The 18728-nt window shown below is 30.3% G+C and overlaps 1 protein-coding gene and 2 non-coding genes across 5 annotated transcripts in view; 1 reads left to right on the plus strand and 2 right to left on the minus strand.

Annotated features, from left to right (window-relative positions):
• LOC106691081 (uncharacterized) overlaps positions 1-18728 on the minus strand; it is a 597463-nt gene that overhangs the window by 44227 nt on the left and 534508 nt on the right. For all 3 annotated transcript variants that reach the window (XM_067046502.1, XM_067046501.1, XM_067046500.1), the window contains one exon: positions 6556-6724. In XM_067046502.1, coding sequence (XP_066902603.1) covers positions 6556-6724 — 169 coding nt within the window. The remainder of the gene's footprint in view (positions 1-6555; positions 6725-18728) is intronic.
• On the plus strand, positions 3023-3094 carry TRNAD-GUC (transfer RNA aspartic acid (anticodon GUC)). Its single transcript has one exon. It is a non-coding gene; the product is annotated as a tRNA-Asp (tRNA).
• Positions 4236-4307, minus strand: TRNAD-GUC (transfer RNA aspartic acid (anticodon GUC)). The gene has a single exon. It is a non-coding gene; the product is annotated as a tRNA-Asp (tRNA).

The following is an 18728-nucleotide window of genomic DNA, read 5'->3' on the forward strand; positions in this document are numbered from 1 at the left end:
ATTAATTTTTACTAACAATTTAATTTACTCAAGGCAATACATTCTTAAAGGAAAAGGAAGAATGGAAAAATCTAATCTGGTTTCAGAGAAATTTAGTTTTATAGAAATGGAAAATCGAAAATTTTCTCTTCTTGTATAAAATCTCAAATAAATGCTAGGTCCCTGTCCGAAAAAAATGGTTTAAAAAATCAGAATAATTAAAATATTTAAAACCTTCAAAGATATGGTTTATTGCCAGCATAGTTAAAATAAGAATATCTTTATTTTTTAAATTAAATACTCTTAATTATAAGTCTTAATTAAATAAAAAAAAACTAATACCTATTACGATGAAAGTATTTAAATTTTCAAAAACACTTAATAAGATTCTACTTTTATATTATTGAGGTATTAAAAAACTTAATTTTTTCCTTATATTTTTAACCAACTTTTTAATCTTGAGATCTGAGTTATGACAAAATCATATCAGTTGCTATTAAAAAAGTTTTATAAATCCACTCTAAACTGAGAATGTTTTATGAAAACATTGCTCTTAATATTCTTCCGATTTCGCAGTTGCTGTTTTTTTAATATATATGTAAATGTGTTATACAAATAATTTTTTCTATGGTATCCACTTTTATCCTGAGTGTTGGTTATTTGTTTATATCATGTTGACAAAGAAGAGGGAGCCATTTGCCTGTCAGGGAGTGGGAAGGGTAAGGGACAAAAAAAAAATAAGTTTATTCAGGGACATCGTCCCTCAGGGGAAGATAAATATATTCACATCGCTTGCTGTGGTCTGGAATAAGAAAGTTAATAATAAACTTATTCCTATTTTTTCCCAATGCAGATAATCCGACTACTTTTATACATTCATTTATTCCTTTTAAATCAACTTTACGCCTCAATTTTAATGAATGATAAAATTTTTTATCGTAATCTTAAGTTATGTTTTAGGTAATTTTTTTTCATTAATTTTTCTTTTCACATTTTCCACCAAACGTTGTTAAACAGTTTGTATTTTAAAAATTTTTGAAGGTTTTAATGAAAGTTTGCCAACTAACAAATTGTGAAATTTAATTAGGTAATTAAAATCAAAACATCAATTAAATGTATTCAATGTAAATAAACTTCAATTTTGCACGTTTGAAAACTCGAGTCAGTTTTATTTTTAGCTTCATTTTGAAATAATTCTACTGAAATAAGAGTTCTCATATAAATTAAAAATTAGATTTTTTTTTGGCCTTTTTGGGAGAGATTAATTTTTTTAATGGTTTTATATTTATCTGACGATGGTGCGTTAACCGAAAAAAAATTTTTTGTTCAAATCCCACTCTTCGAAAGCTTAATCGTTGCTCTTACAATCCATAGAAATATATTTTAGATTTTAAGCTTTCGAAAGAAAGAAGAAGTAGTTTCAGTTAGTACGTTTTAATTCTGTATGTAAGTTGTAATTGAAACCCAACTCTTGGCATTTATATGTCATGCCATATAAATACGGTATGTAGTATCTTCCGTTCGTATTAACATACACAAACGCTGATTACACATTACAATCAGGCGGAGGAAATTGAGCCTTCGGTCTTAGCAATCTCAGCACTGCTTCAAACACGACCTAGAAGGTTTGTCTGATGCCCCGTGGAAACAAAAGTGACATTATCCAATAAAAACTTGCAAAGGTTCTAGAGGTATCACATAGAAGCGTAGAAAATCGTTTTTGGAAGCTCGGCTACGTTTCTAGACTTGATGTTTGGGACCGAAGCCAACGTTTCCATTTGTGATTAACTACGGAAACGACAAGAAAACAATTATTTCTTACAAGATTTGTGACAGGGATGAAAAGTGGATTGTCTACGATAATGTAGGGCGAAAAAAATCTTGGGGACCCAGACGAACCACCTGGAACGCGGGATTGTACCTAAAGAAGGTATAGTTCTGTATGGTAGGATTTCAAGGATGTGATTTTTTATTAGCTGTTGCCACAAGGTGTATCGATGGATTCCATTCTATACTGCTCACAATTAACAAAATTGGATAAATCGATTCTAAGAAAACGACCAGAACTAGCAAATCGAAAGGGTGTCGTCTTCCATCATGACAACGCTAGGCTCCACACTTCGTTAGTCAGCCACAATAAATTGTTAGCCTTTGGATAGGATCTTTTGCCCCATCCTCCCTATTCACTAGACCTTGCTCCTCAATGACTACCACTCATTCCGGTCTCCACAAAATTCCTTAAGTGGATAACGGTTCGAAAACGAACTGGGTGTCAGGGAGCAACCTTGATCACTTTTTCGCTAATAAACCAGACATTCGGGATTATTCAGTATTCGATAATATAGTAATGGACATTACGTTGTAAATTAAAATAAATATTATGTACAAAATATACTTCATTAAATACTTAATCACTCAAAAAAACTTATTATTGCGTCTGCTGTACATTTTTAATCTATAGTTAGCGCATTTTTTGACATTCTTATCATTTTTTATGTTATGTTTATAATATTTTATATCTTCTTTTCTTTTATGTGTAAATAATTTTCGTTTCACTTATTTTTACATAATTTTAACCCTACATTAATTTATTTTTTTGTATCTTATTATGACAAAATTTTGTTGTTGTTTTTGTATCTTTTTAGTCCTAACGAAGCTCTACAAAGTGAGGCAAAACGTCGGGAAATAGATAGTTGTTAAGTGTTTTTTTTCTCTTTTGATAAAGTAGGGTTAATTCTATAAAATTCATGGTGGTACCACTAAATAAAACCTCGATCCCCTCACCACGTTTAGTATAGGTTAGTTACCTTAGCCCCCCGCCCCGTAAGTCAGATGACCAGAAAGGGAAAATAAGAAAAAAAATAAAACAAAAAATTTACAAATAGAAAAAAAGAAAAAATGATCATACAGATAGTTAAACAAACGTCGTTTAATTAAAAATGTTATTAAATTAACAGTTGTAAATATAATACAAGTTCAAGCAAACAATAATAATTAAATAGCTAATATTAACATGATTTTATTTTCAACACTTTTTATCTAATCCTCGGTAGTATAGTGGTAAGTATCCCCGCCTGTCACGCGGGAGACCGGGGTTCGATTCCCCGCCGGGGAGAATTATTTTTTGAAGAATACTAAAATAAATATAACAATTGTTTTCTAGTTTTCCGAGTTACTTAATATTCATTTCATCAATATTTGTTTTTATATTTATCATTTTACTATATTCCTTAATTTTAGATTTTTTTTTAACCCCTTATTATATATGACTAGGTTGTTAAAATCTACGTCTAATCCTCTAGAACAACCCTGAATGTTGTTTAACCTATCCAAATTACAGGGACGATAGATTAAAGCCACTTGGCGGTAAGATTTCAAGCTAACAGGTTCGTTTTATTTTTTATTCTATTTTTTCCCTTATCTTTATTTTACCCTCCCCCCTTTTTCTTTTCTCAATTTTCCTTACCCACGTTATTAGTTATGTTCACCATATATTATTATGTTTTTTTCAATTTCTTTTCTTTTCATTTCTTTTGTTGAATTTAACTTATATTTTGCCTCGTTACCTAATATTATGGTTACACATTTCATTTGTTACATATATTTTCTTTTTCTTTCTATTTTTTTTTTAATTTATAAATTATTAATAACTAATATATTCATATTTCTTTGCATTATATAACTTAATTTTTATTTCATTTCCTTAATTATGTTATTTTACCTACTAATTACCTTCAATTACTTCTGTATACATTTTATTTTCCTCTTTTTTTCATCACTTTATTTTATTAATTCTATTCTGTACAATTATTTACTTTATGTCATTCTGTTTATATTTTCATTTTTATTTTCTATATTCATTGGTTGTTATCTTGTTCTGTTCTTAGCCCTGATGAAGGTTAGAAATTCTGGCCGAAACTTTGGCTCGATTAAATAAGTTACTTCAACTTATTTGTTTTATTTTAACCATCTTCTCCTCGCCAATCCACGATCAACTATCTCTCATGATTATTCAGTATTAATATTCCTAGTATTCTATAAATATTTTTTTTTATTTGACCTAGATTTAAACAACCTAGCCATTAGGAGGGAAAAAAAATATTACTAAAAATAAATATAATCTAAAATTAAATAATAATATATTAAAATGATAAAAATAAAAACAAATATAGATAAAATAAACATCAAGTAAATTGCAAAGTAAAGAATAAGAAGCAATAGTTATATTTTTTTAGTTAAATTCTTGAAAAAATTTCCTCCCCGGCGGGGAATCGAACCCCGGTCTCCCGCGTGACAGGCGGGGATACTTACCACTATACTACCGAGGATTAGACAACTAAATTTGAAAATTATATCTTGCTAATGTTAGCAATTAAAAAAATTGAAACTACATAAATATTCACCCTGCCTAAAGGAAAAGTTGCACTTGAGTGCGGTCTTTGAATTCAACTCGAAAACAAGATATCTTTATCATTAATGCAGGGAAATAATTAAATTGTGTTTCGAATCCCAAAATACCGATTTCTTAATTTGTCCCTTTTGATAACTGATGAGCCAAATGGGTTCAAATGAAGTGATAATGTAGTTTATCCCATCAACTTCCTCAGCCAGCAGACTATTCATAGCTCCTGAGGAAATTGCGGAGAAGGAAGAGGTATGTTAGGAGGAGGGCGCTTTATTTCAGGGTTGGCCAGGCCTTCAGCTGGAAGGAGTTCTAGTCGATTTCAATTTCAGTTCATTGTCAAGAGGATTTTCCTCAAATGGAGAAATGGAGCTCTTTACTCCTCTTGTTCAAGGCCCTGTCGGGAAAACACTTCAGCCCCCCCCCCCCCATCCAATATAACGTCACCGGTTCCGCCTTTGTCACGTACGTTTCCTTCTCATTTTCATGTCTGAATTATAGAATTTTTCTTTCTAAAATTCGGTCTATATTCGTGAATGCTCTCTCTAAAAGGAGTAGACAAACAAATAACAAGGTATAACGCACCATTTATTTTAGCTCTGAATTTAGAGATATAATGTCATGAAACCGTCCGTCATTAATGTTAAATTATTTTGGATCACATATTATTTAAAAACAACATTAAAACAATTTCTTTGTGGGACTACACCGCTCAGCTTACATAAATAAATCTAACCTAATTATATAACCTAATTGGAAAATGCCTGAAAGTGCCCAAATAACCTGTATACTAGTACCAGTAACATTTCTGAGTATTTCAATTATTAAAATATATATACGGTACAATTGCTTTTAGCGACTCTTAAAATCATTCAACTTTAAGCTGCATTATTTTTCCCCGAAAAATGACTAAATTTCTTTCTACGTAACGATCTAATCAAAGATAAGAAATGTATTAATATATATGTATATATAATTTTCCAGAAAGTAGGGAACAGACGATTGCTAAAACAATAGAATAGAATATACAGTTCCTTTATACAGTTTTTAATTAATCTAATAGTGAACTATTACAAGTAATAGAAAGAATCTTGACAAAGTTATTATCATATACAAAAGATCATCCTTTGAAAACAAAAACAAAACATTTCTTATAACCTTATATTAATTTCATTAAGTTCACCTGGGGACCACTATTCCAATATTGTAACGCCACAGTTATTTAAATTAAGAATATAATTTACATATATATATTTTTTTTTTACCCGAATAATATTGCTTATAGTGTTGAAGAGGAATGTGCGATCTCTCTTCCTTATTTATATCTTCAATTTATTCGGCCTTTTATTTTTTAATATAATACAAGACAATCAACAGCGATGGTGATGTTTGCTTGGAAACATTCCCAACATCATTATCATGATATCATACCAGAATATATTAGCAAAATAATTAATAAAATAAAAAGTATACAAATTAATATTTAAAAAAAAATGTATAAATGACATAAAATTGAAAAAAAAGTTCAATGACAGTAAGTGGCATTAATTGATGAAAGAAATAAAATTTGTTACATATATTTGAACATAATTGTTTTCCTTAGGTGATCAAATATTACCGGATTAATCGTATAGTAAAGTTGTCAAATGAAATGGTAATATTCGCTATCTATCAAAAGCCTGGAGTTTGTCTGTATGTTTTTGTCAGTTCGTGATACATTGCACTGTCTACATGTTGGTAGTAAGTATTCTTGGGTTACTTGAGTGTGTCGAAATGGTAGTCCAGTCAAGTAGCACTTAGTGTCGTGTGCAGTTTTGGATTGTTGTCTTCCATGGTAGTACTGTAGATGGTTTTCTGTTGTTCTTTGCCTGCCATTTATTTAATAATTGTATTGTCATCAGGTCGTTGTGGGAGCAATTAAAACAGTCAGATGGCGTGATCAATGATGCAGCTTTTGCCGCTTGGTCAGCTTTACAATTGCCCGGGACGTCCTAGTGTTCTTGTATCCAGATGAACAAAACTGTGCATGTGTTGTTGTATATACGTTTTTTAATAGTGACAATGAACTTGACCATTTTGAAAGGTTGACTAGTGTCTTTATTCAATAGCAATATCAATTCTTAATTTAAAATTATTGTAATGTATACTCCTATTAATTATATGATCTATGTTACCTGTTCTGTAGACTATCCCCAAGGCCCTAGCCAAGAAGTCGCAGGTACCTGTGGCCTCGAGGTTTGCGTGGTTGAGCTGGTAGACAACAGAACCGTACGCTGCGATCCCACCAGCTTCAGCGTTCAGTTTCGTGTGTTCGCAAAGGTGCCTTCGTTCGTCGCCCGAGACCTGCTCATAACAAAATGAGTAAGTACACATAGTTTAGATAAATACTGTGCAGATACATCGGTAGTCAAGAAGTATGCAGGAAAGAGGAGGAATTATTTACAGTGAGATATATGTAACGAACCGGTAATGTTTGAGAAAAAGAACTCTAAACCAAACTTTGTATTATGTCGGGGGAAACTTCGGGGTTCAGTAAGTTTTTAAGAGAGGTTAAGAATACAAGTACATTTTCTGAAGTTGGTTTATGAATTTATGGAATATTAAACTTGGTGTTTGTAGCCTGTTATGGCTTTATTGAAGTTTTCCACTTAATTAATTATTTCGAGGGCCAAGTTGAGCAAAAATATTTTGTTTGTTTTAGTTTGTCACTTTTCAAAAAGATATACGCAATAAAAGTTACATTTGAATATTATAGATTATTGGAATCATACTTAACTGAATTAATTAATTATAGATTTTTTAAAATTAAATGCACTTCCGCGATTATTCTAATAATCCTGGATAAACAAGAAAATAACAACCCAAAGTGTACTCTGGATTGTGTTTCTACAGACTCAGAAAAATGCAAGGACCACAAAAATGCAACAGACTAACTGATTTTACAATACAATAGAACCTCGGTTTTCCAATCAAGCCGGAAATGCTACATTGCCTGCTAAGAGAGTTTGCCTGATGTGTACAAAAGAAAAATCTAATGTTAATTTTATCAGGTAAAAATTAAAATACAGCACAAAAGTAATAATTAATATATGATGTAAATAAATTTATTATACCAATTTATAAAGGCTTTAAATAAAAATGTCTTTAAATGAATTAAGTGTACAAATAACTCCTATCATTACTTTTCTCCAATGTTTATCTCTTATCGGTCGTAAAAACAGTACTTTGACTCTCCGATTGAAGGAAACGTGGGAGGTGACAAGGAAAAACATGTTGAAACTCGCTCTGTCTGAAATACAGGTAACTATTCCTTATTAGCAGTGCTGAGCCGGTATTTTTATCTGATTTTCGAGTATTTTTTGCCTTAGCTGATAATTGGGGAGGATCGGAGATAGTAAATAAATAAATAGTGATAAATTGCCTTACGTTATGTGTAGAACGCTAATGATGAGTTCTAGTCCTTCAACAGGTTTTTAAAAGTAATCTTTCTATTACCAACAAATTATTTAATTTTCTCAGATTTTGGATTCCAGGACAAAGGCAACTTATGGGGCCCATGACATATTTATTTTTGGGGCCCGGGACAGATTTATTTATGAGGCCTGGGATGAATATAATTTTGTTTGGGACCTTGGGTGAATTTGTTTTTAGGCCCCGGGGCTGATTATTTGAACTGTAGAACATAGAAGAACGCGGGGTAGTGTAATTGTTCAGGCCTATGATGTATGTAATTTTACTGCATTGAGTGACTTAGTTTTAGGGGTCCCGGGCGGATTATTATGGCGCCCGTGTCTGATACAATTCAAAGTTTTTGGCAAATATATAAGAACATTGTTTTCTGTCATCATTATATTTGGTAAGGTGATATGTTGTGACAGTTATCTATCAAGGCCTTTACACATGACAATTGGATATAGGGATTAATACGAATGTTAGTCGACTGACGTTACTTTTACTATAAACGATCGTAGCTCAATTCTTTAAAAATATAATAAATGGAATAAATATGTGTCTATAATTTACACCAATTGATTTTCATTTCATGATTGAACTGAATTATGAAAAGGATTACGTTTTAAAAACTAATTGCTTATGCAATTATACATAATTAAAAAAAAACATTATTGCTTTAATCTAGATACCAACGGTCAAGCGAAGTTCTATAGTATTTATTTTTTATTTAGGAAGTATCATTTTTTGCATAAGCGAAGATATACTTGTTTCAAACTGGCTTTTGTTGTTTTATTATTATAAATATAAAACAATTTATTTTACCAGTTATCATGAAGACTACTACTCTCACGAAGATAAACGTTATAAACTACTTTATAGTATATTAAAGTATACTTAATTTGAGTGCTAATAGACATCTTTACGTCAAATGGTTTTTGAGACATAAATTTATCAAAATAAATTCACTAAATTTTGATTTTTCAGTGCATTTTTTATGTATTGTTACTTTTTGAAGAGCTATATCTCGGGAACTACAGAACGTATATAGCTCTATTAGAGTTCATATTTTAGAAAATTTACTCTACTTTAAATTATGTTCTCTTAGATTTTCTAGTGTTCTTGATAATTTCAAAGATATATAGTTCGAATGAAAAATTAATTTTTTTTAACGTGTTGAAACAGCTGTCTTTTAATTTTTAAATTATTTACAGACGTATGTTCTATGAACTGGGCTTTATGCATCGGACTAATTGGATTAATACACAAAACCTGATTTTTTTAAAATTACATCTTTTTATAGGCTTTTCTAAACAAAAAACTAAATAATGACAACACTGCTAACACCAAAAATACAACCATATTTTTTAAAAATATAATTATCAAACATACAACTTTCACATAAAAATACCACATATATAAAACCCTGAGCACTAATCATGCATATCATATTGTACTTCACGAAATATTGATTCACATATAAATATATATTTTTGTATTTAAAGTTAAATCAGGAAAAAGGAGAATATAATAAGCAGATATCTCTTTATATTAATCACATATTAAAAAGAAATAGATCTATTTAATTTTTCCATAATAAGTATCTCTTTTAAAAATTTCATTTTTTAGATGAGATATTTCTATTTTTGGTTTATTTTCTAAGGAAACTAAGCATAGAGCTTAAAAAATATTCTACTATATCCCGAGATCTCAGGCAGAAATAGTTATAAGTACCAAAAAAAAATCATTAATGAATATTAGTAATACTTGGAAATACAATAGAGCATTAAAGTGGGCTTGATTTTATATAAATTCTAAGAGTTTCTTCCCCAAACTTGTACATCACGTGTGAAAACCTTCCACTCTCCATTGAATTAATTCGCCGAAAAGCGATTCTGGTGTTATATTTTGTATAAAAAATAACTTAAAACCTGGACCACGCCATTTTGCAAATTCCACGAATATCTGGCATACTGATTGTCATGTTTTGAGACATATTTCATTAAGGCTAGTTTAAACAATAAAACAACAGTTATTGGAACTGTTTTATGTATTCAAAAAACATAAAAATTCGGAAAGGATGTGTCCGTTTTATTTTATTTTTTTTTAATTTCTTTGAGAGTAGGCCATTAAATTTTCTTTGAAGAATAAAAAATTTAGAATTTTATAAAAAGTTATAGAGCTATTAATATGTTGCATACCTTCCGTGCAGAGGTGTCCTAAGGGTTTACATTCATACTTTCAGACAGGTACTTTTATAATGTGTCCCTAGGGAAGGATGTCCATTGTATAGAGCTATTCGTTAGGAGAGATTTTACTGTACGTGAATTTTTTTGAGTGGTACTAAGTATTACGAAATTATAAAACTTGTACACAGGTGTCAATAGTTTGAGAAACGCTGAACTATGTTGTTTGTGTTACATAAAATAACATTTAAACTCTCTTGGAGAAATCGGTAAACTATGAAGTTCAACAAACGTCACAGGTGAGTTGTTGACGGCAACGAACTGCGATCCCCACAACAATCCAAACTCCCACTAACTTTGTTCGTGTAACTCTAATTTATAAATCACTTTGTTTATGGTACCCAGTTGGAAAACTAAACTTAGTTCAAGTCGGTTAGTATTTGTTACTGTGAGCGGGCCACTTGCCGCACCTTCGCTTCCATCGGAAAACGTTCTGTTTACCGTTTGGGTCTGTTTGTTAATGGCTTTTATAACTCATTTCCAAAAGAATTTTAAGGTGTTGAAAATTGATTTTAGTCTATTTATTAGTCAGTCAAGATGTCAAGATTGCACAGATAGTTGTCAATATAGTATAGCATATAGTACATGAGTAAAATAAAATGAAAAATAAAAACTTAGGTAACCCAAAGGTTCGATACCGGTAGCACTAATCGTTCTTTATATACATCTTTCTAGTGACGCCCCTCCAAATCCAAATCTACTAAATTAGTTTTAACAAAATCCTCCCATCTACGTTTCAGTCTGCCCCTCTGACGTTTAATATTATTTAATATTTATTAAAATTTTAGGGATTCGCTCGACACTAATCCCTAAACCTTGCTCGCCTGTCATATTCTCCGCAATGCTGTAACCTGAATGATATTTACTCGGTACAGTCCCTCTAAATTCAGCTATGTATAGCCTTTTGGAATTTCCCGTTAATTCATCCTTTTTTATTCCGAATATTTTATGTAACACTTTATTTTCTAAAACCTTAAGGTGCTAGTCTTCCCTTAGTGTAAAAGGCCGATGGTAATATGTATAGAACAAAATTGAAATTTGATTTCTTTATGTCAAAAAACTTTTTACTTTTTCCGCAATGAAAATCTTCTGGAAATTGTTGAACATTTTAAATTATTAGTAAGGTTAAATATAAGGGTAGATTTTTTTTTGTTATCCCAATTAATCATATTTGTCCATATATTGATTGTTGCAATTCTATTTTATTCACTGAAATGGAAAAAATAAATTAATGAATACTTCTTTTATTTATACAGTTATGCTGTGAACAGGATGCCTACCTTTGTGAGCAATTCTCCCAGAATAACACAACTACTGTTCTTAAAGTTATAATTGGGGATAGATAGCTGAAAGATAAATAGCAGTTTGATAACAATAAAACTTCCAAATTAAATTACTAAAATCAAAATTTCCACTAAATTGGTCATATAACTTTACTTTCTAAACCAGTTTCTGGGATATAATAAAGCGTAAAAATATTGGTAAAATCAAATTAGACACTGAAAATTGTGTGTGTCAGTCACTGAGATTGAGACTCTTTCAAAAACCTATCCCAGTTGGTGCAATCTACAGCCACTGAGCTTCAGTTCCGAACAAAAACATCCGTCTATGCCGAGTACTACAATCTAACGTTTGCCCGACCAACTCGCAGTTTATTAGTTGTCCCGGCATTACCTATATGCTAGTGACGGGTCATTCTGATAAACCTATTGAGGCGAAAATCCTTGCCAAATCCTAAGAGTACCACATTCTCCCTTCTCCTCCAGTCACCCTCTCTAAAAGGAATAAAAAATCTCCATTCGAATTTAAAAAGTCCATTCTCAAACGTTTTTGGTGTGTGCCCAAGTATCTTACCCGTTGGTTAAAATTTTGCTAACTAGAGTCTTTTAATGGGTAATATTGATACCATCAGAAATAAATCTGCATCTAAAATCATTTGCAAGCCCAAAATAACACCGGTATGCCGTCGCTTTCCTGATCTGCTGATCTTCCGGGATATGTTATTTGCAGAGTGGTGATGACGTTTCCAGTGTTAGTGTCTGACTCTGATAAACGATGTAGGTTACTTTCTTGCAGCTGTCAGCTAGGATGCATTCCTGGTCCCCTCTCCTCTAATTCACGAATATATTATATTGGCTTTATCAATAGGCAGCCCAAGTTACTTTACTGCATCTTCCAGGACCAAGAACGACTTTCCTAATGGACTCTCTGATCAGGCTGCAATTCCACAATCCAAAAGTAAAAATGGTTGTATAACTTTGTTTTTCTGAACGAATAAATTTTGATGTATAGAGCCAATTCTTTATTTTTTTTTTTAAATTTTAGTGGTGAAAGGCATGCGATGGATCAGCCATTTTAGCCCTTTCCCCGTGCTCCGAAAGTGTACGGTTTAGAAACAAACGTTATTGGACAACTTTTGTAGGAAATTTAATAATACTTTAATTTTGACAAGAAATAATTCTTCATCAAACCCAATAGTTTTCAAGATATAAGCAAACAATTAAAAGAAAGCAACAAAACATGTATTTTTTTACCACCCTGTATTATACTTCCACCCTGCCAGCCCCGACGGTCAAACCATATAGGCACAGAATGTCCAACCCAAGGCACGCACCCCATTTTCTTTAACCTTGTTAAAAAAAAGTTATTTTTCTTGGGATGAAAGGTTTCATTCAAAATTAGTATCTTATAGGAACAATTATTGATAAGTTGGCAGGGTATATGAAAAAGAGAATTAAAGTTGAGGCATTCCTCAATTTATGGTACCTTTGATGGTGGAAGAAGTTATAAACATTTTTGGTTATGTAGACTAAACAGTAAACAACAAATTACTTCTTTATTTTTTAAATGTTCAAAAGTGATTTAACAGGAATATTGGGCTTGATTCTAATATAAATTACTGCAGATTAAGACTTAATAAACAATTATTTTTTTAGGAAAGTAATTTTGTATTTATTCTTATCTTTAAAAACTTTTTAAAATTTTTAAGCGTTAATCATACCTTATCTATCCAGTATAGTATTAGTATAAAATCAAATTATTTCTAAGTTTAATAATATATTTATCGTCTGTTATATGTCCATTTAGTTGAATAAATATTATCAATTTAAAATGCTTAGATTAAATTATTTATATGCTTTAGTATAACAACACAATTATCAATTATGCTGAAATCGAAGATGTAAACAACAATAATGAATAAAATATGGAAAATTAATTGAAATATTTATTATATTTATACATTATGGCTAAGAAAATTAACACTAAATAGATTTTAGAATAGTAATTCTAGTGCTGTGTAGTGATGTGCAACCTTGCATTGCTTAAATATCTAAGCTTTTCAGTGAATTTACTACGAGTGATATGTACACACAGTTCGTGTTATGAATGACATATAATTATTTTAAGTATTAATTATATTTCATGCTTTAGTGTGAGTATAATTGTGCTCATGCTGTGATATATTTTTATTCAATTTACAGTTCGTTATATGTAACATTTATAATATGCAGTCTAGACTAATTTATTTTAGTCTCTAGCCTATTTTTCATTATTTTAATACCACTATTATAATTGATTAATCACTATTATACTAATTTAATTAATATAGCATGTATCTAAAATATGTTGTTAAGTGCTACTGAATTGTATATCTATTAACCGTTGTCATTTTCGAATTTTTTATAATATCGGTGTAATATCTCTTCAGACTTATATGTAACTGCCCATCGAACCGCAGCCATTGGTAGATCTTTCCTCATCCGTTCTTCTTCCCTATGGAATTGTATTCCCTCCTTTGTTCGTAGCTCAAATACCCTTCCAATCTTCAAATTCCGTATATTCGACTACCTTCTGTCCTCCCAATTCCAGAAGAATAACAATTGAAAGTTTCAAATAAGGTTTATATATTTTCTGTATTTAATGTTTTCGTTTATATTTATGAATATGTACATTAGCAGAAATTGTACCTTTTCATTTATTATTTTTGATTTGATTGTATTTGATTTTTTATTATTTTTATTTATTATCAGAAGTGTTAGTTATCTTATGTTTTATGATATGACATATGGCTTTATTTTGTTAGTTCTATTCTCATTTTACATAATCTGTTAATTATTGTAGTTCATTTTTATTTTTTCGAATTCATTATTTTATGACGTTTTTTAATTTAATTTTTATTTTGTATTTTACCAAAGCCTAATTTTGTCGCCTGTATATTATTCTAAGGGATCAATCCGAGAATAAATAAAGAATATCATTAATATTTTTCGAACATCTTTAACAATAAGAGTCCAAGTACATCACAAACATTAACCAGTATTAGTCGCTATTGATCTGAGAGATCAGAAAAAAATGATATTTTGAAGACCTTGATATTCAGAGAAAGATCATCCCTTCAATCTTCCATTCTAATCATCTGCTAGTAAGTGTCGTCTAAATGACCTTTTATATTTATAATTCGTTGCGAAAAACCTTTTAACTGTTATGTTTACTATCTATTAATGCTAATTATGCATTTATAAACAATTAACGATTATTAGTAAATTATCTATGATCAATTGTATATAGACTAAAAACTATAATCGTTACCAAATTTGTTCTATGAGACCAAAATGATTATTATTCATTTTTCTTTTTATAAACAGAAAAAAAAAATAGTTTTTTTTTTTACTATTTTGATACCTTTATCGACCACCACCCGGACTATCTTCTTCCAATCAAATATATCTTTATTTCCACAGTAACCCGAATAAAGTAAACCTGTAGTTAAATTTTAATGACCCAAGACTCTGAAATGGGAGCCCTACGTTTCGACTTGCCCTTGGACACCACTTTCTCTTATTTGTTTCACATGAGCTGGTTTGAAAATGAAAATAACAGGTTTCTATAATTTCAATCGCCAGTGTCCTGCCTTGATATATTTATTCTAATTTTGTTTAAAAAAAAACATAAAATAAATATTTTTTTGTATTTTATTATGAGTAATTAGCGTTACCCTCAAGAGAGGAAATCTTAAAATAGAGATGATGGAACAGTAATTCAATGATTTTCTAAAGTTCATTTTTCATTTTAGTGATGTTTATTGTATCATTTTTATGGTATTTGTTTGGTAACGATAATGGATGAAATTATCAGATAAAATAAGTTTAAGTTTTATTTTTAGCTAAAACCACTAATTTTAGCTAACCTAAGGGCATTCAGTTTTTTATTTTTTTAAATTTGATGTCAATTGGAATAATTTGGATTTGAAAATTTCTCGCCACATTAGCATTATTGATTAAATAACCTGTATAATATATATACATATAATTAAATTAATTTTTTAATCCGTATTAATATATATTTTAGTCATCGCCATCTATTTTTACATCTACAATGCCCGTCCTAGCCAATATGATTCTTCAGACAGTGCCCTCAATATACAACAGGTTGGCCTAACATCCTGCTACCACCCTCGAAGAGAATACAACTACTCCGAAGATAGAGCGGATATAGAAACCGCTATTGACCAGAGGAGCCGAGGGCAACTTGATCCCACAATCCCCATCAATTTATCTTTATCTTGGCGAGGCTATCTCTCTTCGTCGGTCTGCTCTCCCCCTCCTCCCTGCGAACCCTCTTGCTATTCTGTTCCCTGTCCTCAAGGCGGAATGTTCCTGGAATAAGATTCTCACCAGGATTGGTTTGGAACTGAACTTAAATTAATTATGTACTGGCAGTTTTGTGCACTAACTTTTCATTAAAAAGATAACATGAATAAGTTATCAAACCAGTTTTATTTTTATTATCATTTCTGCGTACCGCAATGTACATTCATGTGAAATGTAGTAATAAAGCTCCTATTCTAGTTTGGCTCATTATTTTTAATTTGACAAAACTTGTGGTTTTACGATTCAAGATATAATTTTAACATTGAATAAAAAATATGTATGTCCGTCCGCTGTCTTTGGCTTTTCTCTAAAAACTAATGGACCTATTGTTTTTAGGTTGGGTAATTAAATCACAGACTTTATTCATGACAATGGCCATTGGATATCTCTACTCCGCCTTTACATTTCGAAATGGAGGTTTATTAAATATCACCTATGCCCATATCCCGGACATGAAGAAGAGGAAAGCTACTGTTTTTGTTTTAAATATGTTTATAAAAAAATGTAATTAAATCGACATCAAAATATTATTAGCAAAGACATGGCATAGTGAACATTTGAAAATATAGACACGTTTTTAAAATTATTTGGATAGATTCTGATAGGTAGCTGATAGGTAGTTCACTGTTTGTCCGTTTTTTTAAACCTAAATCTTCTAAAGTATACCCAACTTCAGGACATTCCAATATTCAAAATATTGTAGCTTATCGTATTGCCAAAGCTGATTTTATTTAGACCAATATTCTTTGGGCTATAGACAAATTCTTTTTTTTTACTTTGAAATCAAGGCATTAAGAAAATAGTGAGTGGACACACCAGATATTTTATTATTTTTTATTACCTCTGTCCCATGTCCATTTTTAAGTTATGCCAATAGAAAATTTATATAATGTTGAGGGATATTGAGGAGAGGAAAAGAGGGAAGGAGTGAGGGAATGGTGCTTGAAATCATTCCTAAGACGAAACTCCCTACTAGTATTTTATTATGTTTAATCTACGTTTAGAACATATTTTTCTGATGACCAGACAAATTTAATAAATTTTTCTAATGACTTTAGCACCATATTAATTTTCAAATTTAACGGCATCTGTTAACCATCAAATTCCCCCACTCCTACCCTGTTGATAACTATAATTTGCCTTTAGCTTATTCTTCAGCTTTCTTTCACTGTGCCTTTTTTTATTTTTAGCTACTTGTTAATTTTTTTTTGTAATTCTAGTATATTTATATTTTTCACTTTACATCTTATTTTTAATTTAATTTGTTCGTTTTTATATAAATTCTCACAAATTTTAAATTATCTTAAGCCACGCCTTGGTTTAATTTATGTTTTCTATTATTTTACATTGATACATTACTTCAACTGTTACCTTCTTGTTTAGCTCTGGTGAAGCCCAGTGGGGCAAAACGTTGGTTCATAATAGTTTATTTATTATTTGAGTTATTTTAACCGCACTCGTAATATCTTCCTTTTATATAACACACACGGTCAATCAGCATTCTTCCAAAATACTAATTTTCATTATATTATTTCAAATAACAATTCCCCTGAATATCCTTTTTATCTACTTTGTTAATTTTTCTTTTGTAAATTAAAAATCTAGTCTTTCTTTGATAAAAAAAAGAGGGTTGAGATCTAAGTTACTCACCCTGAAAACTGTTGGCTAATTGGTCAAAGGGGTAGTTTAAGTCTTGTCTAGAGGTACGCATGTGGTCAGGAGTAAATTAGGTTTACTCCATGAGCTGTGTCTTTAGCCGAAAGATCTAACAAAACTCATGTACTAAAAAAAAATATATTCGTTATTCACAAAATAAAAATAATTTTTAACCTACAAAAAAAATTTTCAACTAACCTTTTTAAACATGCTAATGAAAATCATATTTAGGTGAATAACGAAACTTTTAGTAACATAATCTTAACGAAAATTTCGAATCATAATTTATTTTTACAAGAATTCGGTTATTGATTTTTAATTTTCAACTTACATTCGATGAATTCACTTAATATGGAGTTTGTTATATCAAAACTGTATGAGCTCAAAAGAGAGATCTAGATGTTCAGAACTTTTTGTAACTAAATTTGATATAAAAAAAAATCACCAAATCGATTATTTGTTATACCTATCGATTCATGAAATATGATTTATTAAAGTTTGGGTTAAAATCATGAAATTAACCTTAAAAGTCATCTTACACAGTTTCAACTAATTTAAAGATGCTATTTTACAAAATTATAATCAGGAAGATTTCATGATATGGCATTACGCTACCTGGTCAATATCCATTTTTATTATATCCTCTAAACTGTTTAGCAGTAACATATAATTCAACATGCTGTATAAGTTAACACTTAATTAACCACATTGTTGCACTCTAATATTCTCATAAATGTACAATGAACTTAACTTAATTATTTACACATATTTGCAAATTAGATTTAACAATTCCAAATCCTTCTAATTTACTTATGTACAACAACAGATGGACAATGCATTCAACATGATAAATTACCATGCCGAAAAAAAAACAGAACGTGCACATAAATATTCTGACGTGCACAAAACACCAAAATGTACAAAGAGGAACAAAAATCCAATTGCCACGATGCAAACAAATATAATTATTAATAAAAATTGCACACTGAATTTTGTATTTTCTGTCTCAATTTCTAACACCGTGCATATTAGATATCACAAACACGTGCTCGGCATTGAACATGACATTTAAAATGAAAAAGTAATAATGGAAATAGTAAAATAAATAAATAAATAAATATTTCATCTATAAAAAAATCTTCTGGGAAAATTAAGCACCCTTTAAACTCGTATTATGAATGAATAAGGGTTCATTCATGCATGACGTTTCGGATCCATTTTTAAACCTCATTCCTAGAATCATAAATTAAATACTGTCAACAATCTAACAATTGTGAGGTATATAAATCATTTTTGTAAATAACCATCCTTTTTTAAAAAATCTATTCAGTTAAACTATACTTA

This window comes from Halyomorpha halys, unplaced genomic scaffold (genome assembly GCF_000696795.3).
Source record: "Halyomorpha halys isolate HHAL.00 unplaced genomic scaffold, Hhal_1.1 Scaffold51.1, whole genome shotgun sequence".
In the NCBI taxonomy this organism is placed as follows: domain Eukaryota; kingdom Metazoa; phylum Arthropoda; class Insecta; order Hemiptera; family Pentatomidae; genus Halyomorpha; species Halyomorpha halys.